The sequence below is a fragment of the Megalobrama amblycephala genome, linkage group LG7 (assembly GCF_018812025.1).
Source record: "Megalobrama amblycephala isolate DHTTF-2021 linkage group LG7, ASM1881202v1, whole genome shotgun sequence".
In the NCBI taxonomy this organism is placed as follows: domain Eukaryota; kingdom Metazoa; phylum Chordata; class Actinopteri; order Cypriniformes; family Xenocyprididae; genus Megalobrama; species Megalobrama amblycephala.
The window spans coordinates 48,551,133-48,568,542 of NC_063050.1; the positions used below are offsets into that span (position 1 = coordinate 48,551,133).

General features: G+C 33.0%; 2 protein-coding genes across 2 annotated transcripts in view; one reads left to right on the plus strand and one right to left on the minus strand.

Moving 5' to 3' along the window:
• The first annotated feature begins 154 nt into the window (after positions 1–154).
• Positions 155–6,099, plus strand: LOC125272795 (gamma-glutamylaminecyclotransferase C-like). Its single transcript, XM_048197911.1, has 2 exons — positions 155–310; positions 5,036–6,099. The coding sequence occupies exons 1-2, from the start codon at positions 287–289 to the stop codon at positions 5,534–5,536; spliced, it is 525 nt and encodes a 174-aa protein (XP_048053868.1). The 5' UTR covers positions 155–286; the 3' UTR covers positions 5,537–6,099.
• Positions 6,100–7,110: 1,011 nt separating this feature from the next.
• Positions 7,111–17,410, minus strand: part of farp1 (FERM, RhoGEF (ARHGEF) and pleckstrin domain protein 1 (chondrocyte-derived)) — a 97,811-nt gene continuing 87,511 nt past the window's right edge. Inside the window, exons 24-27 of the mRNA XM_048197910.1 lie at positions 16,365–16,528; positions 11,486–11,593; positions 11,227–11,378; positions 7,111–8,748 (exon numbers count right to left, since the gene is read on the minus strand). Of these exons, the coding sequence (XP_048053867.1) occupies positions 8,667–8,748; positions 11,227–11,378; positions 11,486–11,593; positions 16,365–16,528 (506 nt within the window). The 3' untranslated portion in view covers positions 7,111–8,666. The remainder of the gene's footprint in view (positions 8,749–11,226; positions 11,379–11,485; positions 11,594–16,364; positions 16,529–17,410) is intronic.

The window sequence follows — 17,410 nt, forward strand, 5'->3', positions numbered from 1 at the left end:
AAATATTTAAATGTTTTAATTTTTAAAAGTGTATTTTAAAATGTACTTTGGTAATGCCTTGTTTCATTTATTTAATGTGAGATTTCTACTGTTTGAAAAACCGAAAGTCTCTGTACACCAAACCCCGCCCACCTCTCGTGGCATGCCATGATAACGTCATTTCCTTATTCCTAATTTGGAAGGCGGAGGAACTGGAGTAATTACGAGGCCGCGTGAACGCACCTGAAATTCGTTACGTTCATACAAACCTGTTTTTCCGATTTCTCCGACAGTTTGACCTTCATTAATGAAAGGATTCAGTTTATTGTCGGTAAGAAAGACAATTTTCTTCTCGTTTAGATGTTTATTGGATAGAGAAGAAGGTGCAGTGTTTACATGAGATTCTGTCAACACTAATTTAATATCATCAAGCAACTAATGCATAATTTCCACCTTATTAACATATATTTCGTTTTATTAAATATTCGTGCATGTAAAGACTAAAAAATATGTAAATATGTAAAAAAGTCAAGTAGCCTACGTTAGCCAAGCTGTTATTTTACTTTTATATAAAGATGATCTAAAAATAAAATATAGTGTTTATACTCTTGACCTGAATATTTAAAGACTTTTATCAGAAATGACACTTATTCATAATCCCATTGTAAGTTGCTTTAGATAAAAGGAATAATTGTAAATGTAAAAATCTAAATCTCTCCCTACATGTTTCAGATTCAGACAGGAAATAGGTAGGCCTATGTGAACAAAATGTAAATGGTTGTTTAAATGAGTCTTTTTTTAGCACTTTTTAATTGCAAATTAAGGACAGGCCTATATTTAACAGCGAGAAGAAGAAAAAAATGCAGCAAAATAAAATGGGGGGCATAAGGACATCACAAGAGGTTATAAGAATTAAATCAACACAGTGTTACATTTTGACAATGTAAACAAAATAATATGTTGTAAATTCTTTACAACAGATTTAAGTGTGTTGAACGTTTTCAACACCTTTTGATTTGAAAGGTTTTGACATTTTCTTAAAGGAATTAAAAAGGGACTTTAAAGAAAACGTACTAAAATTGGGATTACAGTGGATAGTTCTGGCTTTGTGAAGATGAAATTTACACACAAGACAAAGCAGTAAAACCGCGTAATCAAGTGTAACATCCTTAGAATGAAAAACAGACAAGAAAATGATAGATTCAGTCATTTGTACCAGTTTGTTACAGCAGCAGAAAACTAACATGGTAACTTCTGACCAAAAAGGACTGGAGAATGGGCACTGATAAAACAAATGTAAAATTGATTCTTCAGTATTGCAAAAGGAACCTAAAGAAGATACATTCTCAGAAACCTGCTCAAAAATAAATGACACGGGTAATATCTATGAGCAGTTTTGAAATGGAGTTCATTAATTTTACCAGGGATGACAAGTTTGTGAGGAAAAGACCATAAATGATTTAAATTAAAGTTCGGATAACAGATACTCCATTTGGATTGTGCTTTAGGGAGGGTTCTTGGAGTTGAAGAAAAAGCATTTCTAATAGTTATTCTAGAAGTTATTGCATTTTTTTCACCTTATTATTGAAATTGTAGCACCTCTCAAAGACAACAAATCTGAAAAAGAAAGGAGGTCTCCTTGAGCACTAAACAAATCACAAAAAAAAAAAAAAAAAAAAAAAATTACCCATTCCTTGGAAAAAAAGGGTTTTGTTACCAGACAGTACATTTTCATTATTCCAAATAATACACACGTGTGGGAATAAAATTATGTTTGAAAGCAATCTTCCAGGACTCTAGAGCTTGTTTGTGGAAATTCGAGAGTTTATCTTACTTAAAATTACATGTTTAAACAAGTCAGCAATAGAGACAGAGCGCAAAGCGTCATAGTCTGAAGACCACGCCCACCGGGGGGGAAAACAATCCAACCGTCTCCATTGACTTTGTATTGCGTGAGGCTGCCTCTTTGTGTTTTCTGACTTATTACAAAAAACAGAACAATGTCTAAAAGCTGCTGTGTGACAAGGTGCACAGCTAACAAGCTAAAAAACCCAGAAATAAGTTTTTATAAGCTGTCGATCCCAAAAAATGAATGTTTAAGGACATAAAAGTGGATACAGGCAGTGAGACAGAGCGCAAATGGTCATAATTACTTTAAGAAATACACTGGAGGGGGTCATATTCGGCGACAACATATGCTAAACAAACCAACAAAAACAAACCATTCATTATTTTTTACCATGTCAAAGAATTATTTCACCTGTCGCCGATTACGTTCCCCTCCAATGCATTTCTTATAGTAATATGACCCGTTGCTCTCTGTCTCACTGCCTGTATCCACTTTTATGTCCTTAAACATTCGTTTTTGGGGGTCGACAGCTTATAAAAACTTATTTCTGGGTTTTTTAAGTTTGTTAGCTGTACACCTTGTCACACAGCAGCTTTTAGACATTGTTCTGTTTTTTGTAATAAGTCAGAAAAGACAAGGAGGCAGCCTCACGCAATACAAACTCAATGGAGACGGTTGGATTGTTTTCCCCCCGGTGGGCGTGGCTTTCAGATTACAGTTTTTCTCAGTCGCTTTGGTGCATTTCTCACATCACTATTTACATTTGCACAACAGTTAATGCAGTTCTCAAAACAATTAGTACAAACTGCAAAACCTAGTTGATAACCTGCAAAAGCGTGTCACTTGCTCAAAATGGATAGGTCATTCCTCAAAAGCAAGTATTCGTGTCAATGAAAGTGTCAGTCTCATCAAGATGAAAAGTCCTGACACCATTGTTTATGAACAAGATAGTCAAATGGCTTTGTCATGTTTTCATTATGACAGTTTACTCTGTCAATGTTTTCCAATGCAAAAAAGTCAGATCCTGGTGACACTACCTGAAAATGCTCAAGACAGCACTATATACTATTTGCACAGCCATTTGAAAAATACAGTAAAGTTACACATTACTGTATTTAGTGAGGTAACTGAGTACAAGACACTGAATATGTATGTTTCACATTTTTACTGCATATGCTCTTTGCAATTCTAATTTGTTCACAGCATTGTGCAAAAGAAAAAATACACCCTTATTTGCAACAAACATAAACTCCCTTTGGGTAGAGCTGTGCACAACTATAAACAATATTGCAGTACATATGGCAAATCTTTACTGTAACACTACTGTACACTACAATACACTAAATGTGTGATGCAGTAAAGCTGTACGTCTAAATGTAAAATGTACAGTGACAAATTCTTGTCCCACTGCAAGCTTCATGTATGACACGATGACAGTAGTGCAGTGCAGATTGTTTAGTGCTGAATTACTGTCCATTTATACACACCTGTTCTCCCAACGAAATGTTTGAATAATTGAATTTACAGTGGTTCTCCCAACATTTGGCTGCACCCTTCGACCAGCCTCAGCCATTGTGAGGCCGTGATTGACAACATGATCCACAATTGTAGCCCTGATTTTATCAGGGATCTGTCTATTGGCCTCTTCTTCCTCTTCCCCTGTTTTGTCCCCTTCCCCTTCCTCCCCGCACCCTTACCCCTCTTCCATGAGGCTGACCTTCCATTTCTGTGTCACAGTATTGTAGAAATGGTACACACTATGTCCTGCTTGGTTCGTATATGCTTGTAAAATGGGGGTTTATGGGATTCACCTCTGACAGTGATTGTAGAGAAGTGGCTTATCATTGGTTGCAACTAATGCTTCACACACCCCTTCTCATCAGTGAAAGTTGAGATTCACTTGAGAGAAATTGTTCAATTTAGGAGACATTTTCAGGAAAAAAAGATTTTTAAAAAATGTGTAAAATTTGCTTGACAGATTTTGACAACTAGTTCAACATTTTTGTATGTAATGACTCAAGCAATGAAATGAGGACTATTAGTTTTATATGGAATGACTATTCAGCATTCACAAGTATAGTTAATTTTGACTGACATGACATAAGCAAAAGATAATGTTATAAAACAGCAGAGAGTTGTATGAAAGCAATTGATGCATGTCCAAAAGCATTTGTAATTTGTTCGAAGGAATGAGAAACTGCTACTATGATGTGCACAAATGACTAAATGTTGTGGAGTTTGAACTAACTGTTGTGCAAATGTAAATAGTGATGTGAGAAATGCACCAAAGCGACTGAGAAAAACTGTAACATAAATGCGCTCTGTCTCTATACATGTGTTTAGTGGGCAAAGGTGATACAAATCAGAAAGAAAAAAAAAATGTTTAAACAATTTGTTACTCTTTGCTGGATTGTTTTTGGGCCCTCAGTAATGAAAAACATCAACTCGATTTAATTTATTTTTTAGATTACTTTAAGCAAGAACGTTATCTTATATAATGCTTAACATATCATTAGCTATAAATTTATTAATAGTTAGAAATAGCCCAAGTCTTGATTTTGTTTTTGGGCTCTACTAGAATAGGTTTTCATGCTTGAATGTTCAAAAAACATTTCCCCCATATATGACAATGTTGCAGCTCCTCTCTTCTCAGTCTGTCAGTAACGCTCTGTTTAGTTCATGTCTCTATTAAGCCCCTCCTTCTGAAAAGCACAGTGTACTCTGATTGGTCAGCTGGACTGGTGTGTTGTGATTGGTCAAGCACTTTTAGCATGTTCAGGAAATATCACGACCCTTACCATAACCGCGCGTTTCAACACACTACTAACTAACTCAACCAGATCCTGCCCCTTTATTTTGCATATGCCTTGGACAGGAATTCTTTAAATGAGGAAAACTGTGACGTGTTCAAAAAAACTCAAGACTACAATGGAGGCGTTTCAGGGAGATCAGAAACATTGCACACTGATATAGAGAATAACTCCCTTTGGAGGGACTTTGTGACTTTGCACACCTTTTTCATGGACAAACAGCAACATTACACACTAAAGAAAGATGAACGTGTAAAAAAAGCATAATCGGTGTGCTTTCAAGATAATGAATGTGGATGGATTTATCATGAAGCCACAGGTTACGTTTTTCAGACTTTTAAGTGTCAGTGAATTGATTTTGAATCATAATGAAGTGTGTCATCTGTTTCACCCACAGGTCATTGTTAGTGTTTTTCCCGCGGTGCACATGGATCAAGTCTTCGTGTACGGGACGCTAAAGAGAGGCCAGCCCAACTACTTCAGGATGATGGACCCTGACAACGGTCGGGCCGAGTTTGTGGCTCACGCTCGCACAGTGGAGCGATACCCGCTCGTGATCGCCACCAAATACAACATCCCCTTCCTGCTCAACGTCCCTGGGACGGGTCAGCGCATCCAGGGTGAGATCTACAGCGTGGACAAGAAGATGCTGGACTACCTGGACTGGTTAGAAAGTTGTCCAGAGAAGTACCAGCGCACAACTGTCCAGCTGGAGGTGCAGAACGGGCTCGGTGAAGGGGAAAACACGCCGAAGTCTGGAAGTATCGTCGAGGCCTTTATGTACAGCACAACCTCATATGAACCCGAGTGGCTCCAAAAAACAACATATGAGAGTTATGATGCTTACGGTGATCACGGCCTGCACTATGTGTGTCGTGAAGACAGATGCTCAGAGTAACTACTGTAGTAACATTTACCAGGGTTTCATTTGGAAGACCATGAAATATGAACTAAAATGTGCTTTTAATATACTATCTCTGTATTAAAAAATGTAATTAGTTTCCACTTGTAGTACACTAGTGTATGAAAGATGGGTTCAAGTGTACTACAAGTGGTAACTAATTAAATTTTTTAATACAGAGAAAGTATGTTAAAAGTCATTTAACCATGTATTGCTATGTCTTTTTTCTTTCAAATACATTTTTATTTTAAAATTAATTTCATTTTTAAAAATTATGATTTAATTATTAGATTTTCATTAAACTCACAAACCTTCAGTTTCAGTATATTGTTGGTAAGAAAGACATTTTTCTTCTCGTTTAGATGTTTATTGGATGGAGAAGGTGGTGCAGTGTTCACATGAGATTCTGTCAACACTAATTTAATATCATCGAGCAACTAATAATGCATCATATAAAGATTGTTCTATTTTCATCTAAACTGCTATAATGTCTGATCATCTTCACTTTTACATTGTTTGACATCTTGGTTTGAATAGAATAAAAGCAGTTCCTTCACAAATCCCAGTTTCAGAAACCCTGACATAATGACTTTTTTCTTTCTCTTTGTATTTTTATATCAATATTAGGGCTGTCACGATATCAGATTTTTCATACCACGGTTATCGTGGCAAAAAGAATTCACGATATCGATATAGCGCAATATCTAGAAGCCTTGAAAAAAAACCTAATGTTATCAGTCAAATTCATCTTAATTTTGTCCTTTTCTTTTTTTAAGCCAATGAATCACATCATTGCATACAACAACTACACTTAAGGGTAATCCGATACTAATAAACAACTGATAAACACAAGGCACAATTATTTTTAATTTTTGCATTCTGTGTCTTTAGCAAATTTTTGTGAAGGAAGACAAGCATGTAGTTTATCTGATTTCAAGCTGGAGTAAAAAACACTGCCTGAATGTATCCCGAAGAACTGAAAAGACTTTCTGATGCACATTTTAAAGACCATGCTATGTGATTTTATTTAGAGGCAGAAATTACATTATTTTATAGTATTCTATACAGTGATAAAAGTCTAGCATATCATTATAAATATTATCCTTACGAAAATAATGGCTTGAACACAGACAAACCATATGCTGCCAAAATGGTGTTAATTCTCTTCATGTTAAATCATTCAAAACGTCTCTATCTGCATTTTAAATGCACATTTCATTCGGATTACATAATCAGAGAGTAGGCCTAGCCTATTTCTTTTCGTTTTGAATTGTTTCGTTTAAAAGTAGTCATTTCAAGCTTTCTATAGATAAGTTTCTAATGTCTGTGTGGCCAGTATAAGTAGTTGTATTTAGTACTGAAAGCACATTTTTGATTTATTGGCACTTGAATATTCAAAGGATGATTCAAATGTAAAAAGAAATGGGAACAATCATATCAGCAGTATCTGTACATATGCTGTAGATGAGTTTTCCGAATTGCACTTCACATTAATTTATTGATTTTATTGTATTCATTTTTGTTTCTTTAGAAAATCAATGTAAATGACAACAAATGCAGCACAACATATATATATATATATGGATTTGTTTATTCTGAACATATTCACGCACTGTCAAACATACATTTCTGCCAACATATAATCCATATTGTTTTTTTTTAATATATATATATAATATGCATTAAGAAAGAATTAAAATGTTTAAAAAAAGATTAAAAGAATTTTGGCACTCAAGCATTTAGACAAAAGGCAGCTGCTTCCTTCAGAGAAAGACTTTTTTTCTTGCACCATGACAGAATAATCACCAACTATGAGGGATTGTGTGGCGTTCCCTCACCGAACACAAAACTAGTGTGGAGTGGTTCACAGTTAGTATCAAAACTTGTATAAAAACATCTACAAAAGAAAGGTTGAAGTGTGGTACAAACGCTTGGAAGGCAGCATGTGCCGTAGAGTCTCAGGCCAGCAGAGATGATGCATTTAAACATTACAAATCCAGCTTGTGCATCGACGGCGGTCTACAGGTGTGAGCCGGGACGCCCGGGTCACTTCACCCAAAAATTAAAAAGTGCCATTTTATTTTGCATCAAAACAAGCGTATTTTTAGAAGCAATAAGATTTTTCATAACACGTTTTTCCTAAATATCTACTGTAATACAGTAATGAAAAAGTTTTATTTGAATTAAAATCAGTATAAATTGACCATTAACCATTATGTAATCTAATATTTTAATAAAACATAAAATGGTCCTAAAAATAGGCTTTATTTTCTTCATGCAAACAAAAAACTTTTTTTCCCTTTCGATTTTGGGGTGAAATATGACCCGAACATCTTTCACCAGTCTTTTTCTTTTTCACCAAAATGTAGATAGAAGGTGACAAATCTTCATAAACATCAGTAATAAAAGCTGTGTGTTACTACAGTTAAATCCCGAGATTGAAAATTTAATTCACAATTTCTCAACTTAATTTTACAGGCATTAGTTCATGAAACACAAGCAGAGCAATTTCATGTGTAAATTGTTCGTAAATAGTTTGCATTCAACTCAATGACACCCGCTTCACGTACACAATAGCACCCGATAACCCATTTATTAAAGCTCTCACACATAAACAGTCACGTACAAATCAATAAAACATTCGCAAAAACATTCTTAAGAATAAATCATCGCATATAACCATTCAATAAAACCATTCCTGAAAGCATTCTTGCCAATTTTACGAACAATTTACACAAATGAGTTGCATTGCATGAACATGTTTACTTACTATGATATCGTGTCTTTCTGCACATTTAAAACAAATGGCAAAACTGGAAGTGTTTGACTTTTACCTGCTGATCTATCCATCGTGCGATGTCGTGATGATACTGTAGTAGTTCTCTGGACTCTGACCTTGATATTCTCAAAAAAACTTCACATCTGAACCCATTCAAAATCTGAATTTTTTTCTATAAAGTGAAATGACGATATAGCACATGAAACAATTCCTGCTCAAACCCGCTGCCGTAAGAAATGTGTTAAAGTGTGTTAGGAGAACCTGATTGAGAACCTGACATAAACGGCCAGTGTGTGTGTGTGTGTGCGTGCGTTGGTGTTTCGGCAGGCGGTCCGAGGGTCTCTTTGGTCAGTAGGCGTGCGGCTCTTTGCGGCTCAAGGAGCGGATGTGACTGGAAGAGCATGTGGCACTGCGGATCACCTCCATCCACCTATGAGAGAACACATGTCAGGAAGAGGTTTTAGGATTAGAGTACAATAATGCACAACAATGGAGCACTAAATTCAATGAAGTTGACTTGACATTTAATTCCCAGTGTTCAGAATGGACCACAAGTAATATCAACAGTTTTTAATTTCTCCTTTTCGGCTCTTTGTTAGATTGGACTGTCAAGACATTTTCACACAAAACTGCATTAAAAATACACTTTTTTTATTTTATTTCTGAGAACATAAGAACATATAGTATATGTACTGTTTCACTTATATTTTTATAGAAACAAATAAAATAAAAAAAAAATAAAAAACTTTGGTAGCATGTAATTTTACATAAAATATATATATTTTTTTTAAATATAATTATATAGTAAAAAATATTACTTTTTGTAGCATGTATTTGTGTGTGTGTGTGTGTGTGTGTGTGTGTGTGTGTGTGTGTGTGTGTGTGTGTGTGTGTGTGTGTGTGTGTGTGTGTGTGTGTATATATATATATATATATATATATATATATATATATATATATATATATATATATATATATATATATATATATATATATATATATATATATATATATATATATATATATATATATATATATATACACAGTACAGTCCAAAAGTTTGGAACCACTAAGATTTTTAATGTTTTTAAAAGAAGTTTCGTCTGCTCACCAAGGCTACATTTATTTAATTAAAAATACAGTAAAAAACAGTAATATTGTGAAATATTATTACAATTTAAAATAACTGTGTACTATTTAAATATATTTGATAAAGTAATTTATTCCTGTGATGCAAAGCTGAATTTTCAGCATCGTTACTCCAGTCTTCAGTGTCACATGATCCTTCAGAAATCATTCTAATATGCTGATTTGCTGCTCAATAAACATTTATGATTATTTTCAATGTTGAAAACAGTTGTGTACTTTTTTTTTTTCAGGATTCCTTGATGAATAGAAAGTTCAAAAGAACAGCATTTATCTGAAATACAAAGCTTCTGTAGCATTATACACTACCGTTCAAAAGTTTGGGGTCAGTAAGAATTTTTATTTTTATTTTTTTGAAAAGAAATTAAAGAAATGAATACTTTTATTCAGCAAGGATGCATTAAATCAATCAAAAGTGGCAGTAAAGACATTTATAATGTTACAAAAGATTAGCTTTCAGATAAACACTGTTCTTTTGAACTTTCTATTCATCAAATAATCCTGAAAAAAAATATTGTACACAAATATTTTGTACAATTGTACACATGAAATGTTTCGTGAGCTGTATCAGCATATTAGAATGATTTCTGAAGGATCATGTGACACTGAAGACTGGAGTAATGATGCTGAAAATTCAGCTTTGCCATCACAGGAATAAATTACTTTGTGAAATAAATTCAAATAGAAAACAGTTATTTTAAATTGTAATAATATTTCACAATATTACTGTATTTTACTGTATTTTTAATTAAATAAATGTAGCCTTGGTGAGCAGGCGAAACTTCTTTTAAAAACATTAAAAATCTTAGTGGTTCCAAACTTTTGGACTGTATATATATATATATATAAAAATTACAGAAACATGATAAAAATACATTTTTAAAAAAATTATCATTTATGAGTCATACACTTTTTGTTTTAATGTTATATATTTTGTATTGTTTTACTTATGTATTTTATTTTACTTTTTTTGTAGCACTTTTCTGTAAATAATATATTTTTTGTAACATGTTTCTGTAATGAAGTATTTTTTTTTATTACAGAAACATACTACAAAAAAGTATTACATTTTGTTACAGAAACAAAATAAATTTAAAAAAATATATTTTATGAGTCATGCACTTTTTGTTTTAATTTTACATATTTTGTATCCGTTTTATTTTTTAGTAGTAGTACTATTCTGTAAATAATATTAGGGATGCACAGATAAGAAACTTTTGGCCGATACCGATAACCTATAATTCTTCATATTTGCAAGCCAATAACTATGGAAGCTTGTTTCCACCACAGACTAAAAAAAAAAGAAAAAAAAAAAAAAAAAGAAAAGATAATTGTGACTTTTTATTTCACAATTCTGACTGGGGGAAAAAACACCTCAGAATCGCGAGTTTATATATAACGCGGGCACGCAAACAATTCACAACATTCTTTTACAGTAGTGTTTTTTTATTATTTTATGTAGCCTATATGACAGACTTGCACTGCAAGTCCTTTCCTTTTCAAAGTGATTTCAAGCAATTGAAAACCACAACAAACAATGCACATATGAAGGAAATAATCCATTATTTATCGACTTTAAAATATCGGCCACATTTTCTTATGGGCCGATAATGATAACATTAAAAATGTTCATATATTGACTGATATTGATATGGTGGTAGATATATCATGCATCCCTAAATAATATATTTTTGTAACATGTTTTTGTAATAAAGTATTTTTATTACAGGAAAATACAACCCCCCCCTAAAAAATGACATACCTCTCAAACGCGTACTCGCTCTCGGATCTGAAATAGTAGACGTGTGATTTGAAATGGAGTTTGAAGACGTAGTCTTTATGGATGTTCTCGGACTCTGAGGGAATGGTGATGGAGTATCCCAGCAGAGGAAGGCTGGCCAGAGGATATTCATCCTGCAAAGAGACTTTCCGATCAAACACGGCCAAAGATTTCTGCAGAAATACTGTCATTCTGGTCAGAGAATCAATTAAAAGTCATGTAGCATGTGAGCACTTCTCACCTGGTGTGTTTTGTAGAAGAACAGACTGAAGTTGGTGAAGACCACCCATAACTTCTGCCAACCGTTGCTGTTCTTGAACTTTCTCAGCAGATTCCCAGACAGCTGATTCTGAAGAATAAAGACAAAAGACAATGAGAAAACAGAGAGTAGATGCTTCAGATTCAACCAGGGTCCAAAATCTACTTAGTCAAGTCAAGTCACCTTTATTTCTATAGCACTTTATATAATACAGATTGTTGCAAAGCAGCTTTACAGTGTTAAAACAGGAAAATAATCATCCAAACAGAATTCAATTCATATATAAAGCAGCTTTGTAGAAAACATAATTCATAATTTAAATCACAATATACAGTACGAGAGTTAAATTGTGATTTAAGAGCTAAAATTGTGACTTAATAGGAAAGTTCACCCAACAATGTTCACCCAACAACCCACTGGTCTCTGGTACCCATCGACGTCCATTAAAAAAATCTATGGAAGTCAATATGGACCAGTAACTGTTTGGTTGGTAACATTCTTCAAAATATCTTCTTTTGTGTTCAGCACAAGAAAGAAATGAATCCAGGTTTGGAACAAATGTAAATGACAACATTTTTGGGTGAACTATCCCTTTAAATAATGCATAATTAGAAATTTTAACGTAATGCATGATTTAAATATCTTATATTGTTTTAAATCATGCATAATGTACACAAAAATCCTCATTTTAACATGATTTGTTTTTGATTTGTCATGATTTGTTTTTGTACATTTTGGACTCTGGGCACAACAAAGGTATCAGACTGACAGCACAAAATGTCACTATGTTCAAGGAAACTTTACTATTGATAAACTGCAGATCCGAATAGAAAAAGTGTCCATTCATACAGGATTCAAACTCAGTTTGATTTTAATTTTAATTGTTGGTCAATGCAGGTGTCAGACAGACAACTTTGGCCGTGTAGTTGCGTCTTGTAGTTTATACACTTGACACGAACGTTGCACTGCAAAAAATGCTGTTCTTACTTAGAGTTTTTGTCTTGTTTCTAGTCAAAATATCTTAAAGTTCTTAAATCAAGAAGCATTTTCTTGACAAGTAAAAATTATTTTCTTGTTTTCAGGAAAAATAAGTCAAAACTAAGTGAGTTTTTCCTTAAAACAAGCAAAATAATCTGTCAATGGGGTAAGCAAAATAATCTTATTTCAAACCAAAAATAAGATATATAAACTTGTTTTCAGTTTGGATTAAGATTATTTTGCTTGTTTTAAGGAAAAACTCACTTAATTTTGATTTATTTTTCCTAAAAACAAGAAAATAATTTTTACTTGTCAAGAAAATTCTTCTTGATCTAAGAATTTTTAGATATTTGGACTTGAAACAAGACAAAAAGTCTAAGTAAGAACAGCATTTTTTGCAATGTGCATTTTTAAGATGTTATGTCAAGTTCATTTTATTTTACCTTTATTTTATCATTCTCCATTCTAGTGTCTTTTAATTATTATCATTGCAAGAACACATCCTGTATGAATGTCCCCTTCAACCAGAGGTTGGAAACACTGATGTTTCGTCATGTTTGTGCTGTTAGTGAAACACCTGAAGAGGAATCAAACACATTCAGTACAAGAGAAAGACACTGAAGTGAAACGAACAAACACCATCACAACCCAAAGTACAGTCAGTGTTCAGAGGGACGACAAATAGTTTGTCATTTGACAACCGCATTCATACCAGTTACTATATGCGCACAGAAGTAGAATATTCGGTAACTGTCAATACGTGGTGGTGATATAAACATAAAACAATCATTCGCATGAACAAATCATTGATTGTGTGACACTGCGGGAAAATCCACAAAATCCAGTTTTGTCCAAATCCACGATTGGACAAAACTGACTCACTTGAAGCAACGTTATTTTAGTAAAATTGATTTTTTTATATATATTTTCAGTTTTCTTTTTTTTCTAACTTTGTAATATGCTTTTCTTATTTTTTAAAATATGTTTCTATTTACTTTTAATTTATTTTTAATTTATCTTTTTAGTAATATATATATATATATATATATATTTTTTTTTTTTTAAATGATGAATAATTTAAAAAGAAAAATTAAAAGAAATTATTAATTAAAAAAATATATATAATGAATATATTCATTAATAATTACATATTAATATTACAGATCAGTAAAATATTCATTATATATATTTTTTAATTAATAATTTCTTATATTATTCATCATTTAAAAAAATAAAAATAAATAATATATATATATATATATATATATATATACTAATCCAAAAATAAATTAAAATAGTAGTAGTATTTTTTTATTATCTTATATTATTAATCATTTTTAAAAAATATTAATTTTTTATAATTTAAGAAATTATTAATATATATATATATATATATATATATATATATATATATATATATATATATATATATATATATATATATATATATTATTCATAATTTTAAAAAAACTATTTACAACATTTCTAATTTTCATTCAAGTTTAATAGTTAACAACAACAACACTGGTTTGATGGATGGCCTGTAATAACAGGACTTATAAGATCATTGAAAGAAATTTAAATGCGACTTCACTGGTTATCAGGTTAAATATGCCACATAGTGTTTAACAACCACATTAACTTCACAAATAACCATCCAAACAAGCTCCAGTCTCTTCTGGAACAGCCGTTTTTGTCGCACACTTTAACGTCTTCTAGCAAATCAGCGCAAGTGAAATGGTACATTACACGGCTCTATGTTTTACCTCTCTATTCCTGCAGGTTTCACTAAAGGAGAGGCTTTGGACGCGATACCAACACACCAGAGAGAGAGACACCGGCCCCTGGGCCCTGAGCGGGGCCGCAATGGGAGCCTCTGAGAGACTGACTGGACTAGGGTCCTCTACCACAGCGGAGGACAGAGACAGAAGAGAAGAGAAACACAGAGTCAGAGGAGACATGAGAGACACACTGGGTTTGAACAGGGACACGGAGAGAGTCTGAACGAGGAGGAAAGACACTGCAAAAAGACTTCTTAATGAGTTTAGAATTATTCCTTCTAGTAAAAATATATGTAAATCCTTAAAACAGGATGAGAGGCAGCACTCCATGAGATCATTTGTCATTAATTATGAATATACTGTGAGCGTTTTGTGTTTTGTGATTTCCACTTGAAATGAGTAAAGTTTGTGAACAAACTTTGATGTTGGCTTGAGAAAGCTTAACCTGAAAGTTTGAAGTAATTGCAAAAGTCTGACGCGTGAAATAGTTTATAGAGAGAGTTTAAAAAGCTTGAAGTTTTTAAGTTTAAAGCAGTTTCAAAACCTTGAAGATTAAGGGATTTAAATTTGAAGTAGTTGAATCGATTTTAAAAGCTTTAAAAAAGTATGAAGGTTTTATATTGGAATAAGACAAAAAAATACAAAAGATAAAATCTAAAAACAAGTCTTAATATCTCATGCAGCGCTGCTTCTCAAGTAAATTGAGTTTGTATTGATACTTTAACTGGATAATTACACCAAAAAACTCGTTAGGAACAGGATTTCCTGCGGTGAATGAAAATTCTGTCATTTATTCATCCTCATGTGTTTGCACACTTGGTTATTTTTACATTCAAGTTTAGTAAATCTGATAACGCTCTCAGCTAAGGGTGCTCCGATCGATCGGCGATCGTTATCGGCCGACGATAGCTTTATATCGTTTTATTGGTGGTCTCTATAAAGCCAATCAGAAGAGCCCATCAAATAAACCCGCGAGACAATTTGTCAATGCGCAGCTGAAACTGCTTCACTACATTCACAGGTCTGGCAGTTCTACCAGGAGTCTGAAAAGGACAATACATTTGCAATGTCTTTGCGGAGAGCGGAGAAATTGCAACGACAGCAACCCTACAGCAATGACAGCAAGAAACTAGGGCGATTTTCGTTCCTCCATAAAAGCTCAAACTTAATGACCACATCAGCTAGCTCAGTGATTGTCATAAAATACAGTCTACTGTTGCTAAACTGCAGGACGTGCTTGATTATTTATTAAAACTGCATTAAGCTGCGAAAGTGATACCGTTTCACAAGCGGCTCTCTGGCCGTGCGCTACTGGATTCGCAGCTAAAAGGTCAAATACACACAAATATGTCAAAAACGTGGCGAGTATTCGCTTAAACACCGTCGGATATGTTTTAAGTGAACATGAGCAGTTGAGAAACAAGTCGCACATGTAACAGCATATTCGATCTGTGCGTTCGTTCTTAAAGTGACAGCAGCCTAATATTCCTGCTGCCGTCTCTGTCATTAATGTTAATCAAACAACTGAAGACAAAGAGAAAATCACTCACTGCTCTTTAGATTTAGTAGAATTAATTTACATTTAATTTATACAGTGAAGACTGTGAAGTGTTGTTTTTTTATTATTTTTTCTTGATAAAGACTGTTCTGTTTTTTATTATTTATTTCACAGAAATGCTTTCACCTCTATGATTGGGAATGGAATATGTTGCTTGCCAATAAATAAAGAGCTGTCAATTCATGATACTTTCCATCTCAATTTTTGTATAGTTCAAATTCATTGTTGTCAAGAGGAGTTGGCCTATTACTTATTTCGGTGATTGGCCCCAAAAATCCTGATCGGAGCACCCTTACTTTCAGCTACCAATAAAACTCTCTGCTTCAATTGAGACGCTTAATTCCAGATATTTATTCATGAAAATGGAAACGGTGCACAAACTCCATGTGGGACCAATTATGAGTGACGTCTTGAAAACAGTTGAAGTTCCCAGAGGAGAAAGAGAGAGAGAGGAAAGTTAAACACAAACAAAGACACACAACGGAGGAAAGGCACACGACACAGAGACTGGAAGCTCAGGAACACGACGGCTGCGCTCCGGTACCTCTAACGCTACGCTAAAATCCACCATGGACACGCTGGTGCTGCGATGCCAGCACACGTGAACCGTGGTATTACCACGGTGAGGCGTCTGCCGCTCGAGAGACGTCCGAGAGGCGCTCAGGTCATCTTCTGATTCCTGGTCGGCGCTAGATTCCTCAGGAGATTCTGAGAAGTGTGGGAAGAACAGCTATTTAAACAGCCATTGCACAAAAAATATAGCAAAAGGTGTTTTTTTTTTTGTACCATATGTACCATGGTAAAATAATTTTTTCCAGAAACTTCAAAGTACCATGTAAATATCAAGGTATTTGTACCATGGTACCAAAACTTCTAATACCAAGCTACCATGTCCGAAAAAATATATATTTTTGTTACATTTATGTGTACCAAGTTTCTTTTGGAAGTACCATGGTACTATCAAAGTAGTACTTGCAAATTATCATTATACATTTTGTAAGCTTATTTACAGTTTTTATGTATAATAATAATAATAATAATAATAATAATAATAATAATAATAATAATAATAATAATATTATTATTATATTGTGTGCAATAATACATAGAATAATTATTTAAAAAAATAACTATTATCACATCTAATAAATAAACAAACTGCATAAAATAAATAAATAAATAATAAACAATGATAAATAAATAAACTACATTAAATAAAAAATAATAAATAACTAAATAAACAAATAACATTCTTTTTTGTTACTTTGTGTGTACCATGTTTCTTTTGGAAGTAGCATGGTACTATTAAAGCAGTACTTGCAAATTATCATTATACATTTTGTAAGCTTATTTACAGTTTTTATGTATAATAATAATAATAATAATAATAATAATAATAATAATAATGTGTGTAATAATACATATAATAATTTATTTAAAAAATAACTATTATTACATCTAATAAATAAACAAACTGCATAAAATAAATAAATAAATAAATCAATCAATCAATAAATCAATCAATCAATCAATAAACAATGATAAAATAACATTCATTTTTTTGTTACTTTGTGTGTACCATGTTTCTTT

Bases quoted from the DNA above. Each gene is read 5' to 3' on its own strand.
- LOC125272795 (XM_048197911.1), top strand. From the start codon at position 287: ATGAAAGGATTCAGTTTATTGTCG. The intron at 311-5,035 runs GTAAGAAAGACA...TTTCACCCACAG, and splicing joins AAGGATTCAGTTTATTGTCG to GTCATTGTTAGTGTTTTTCC.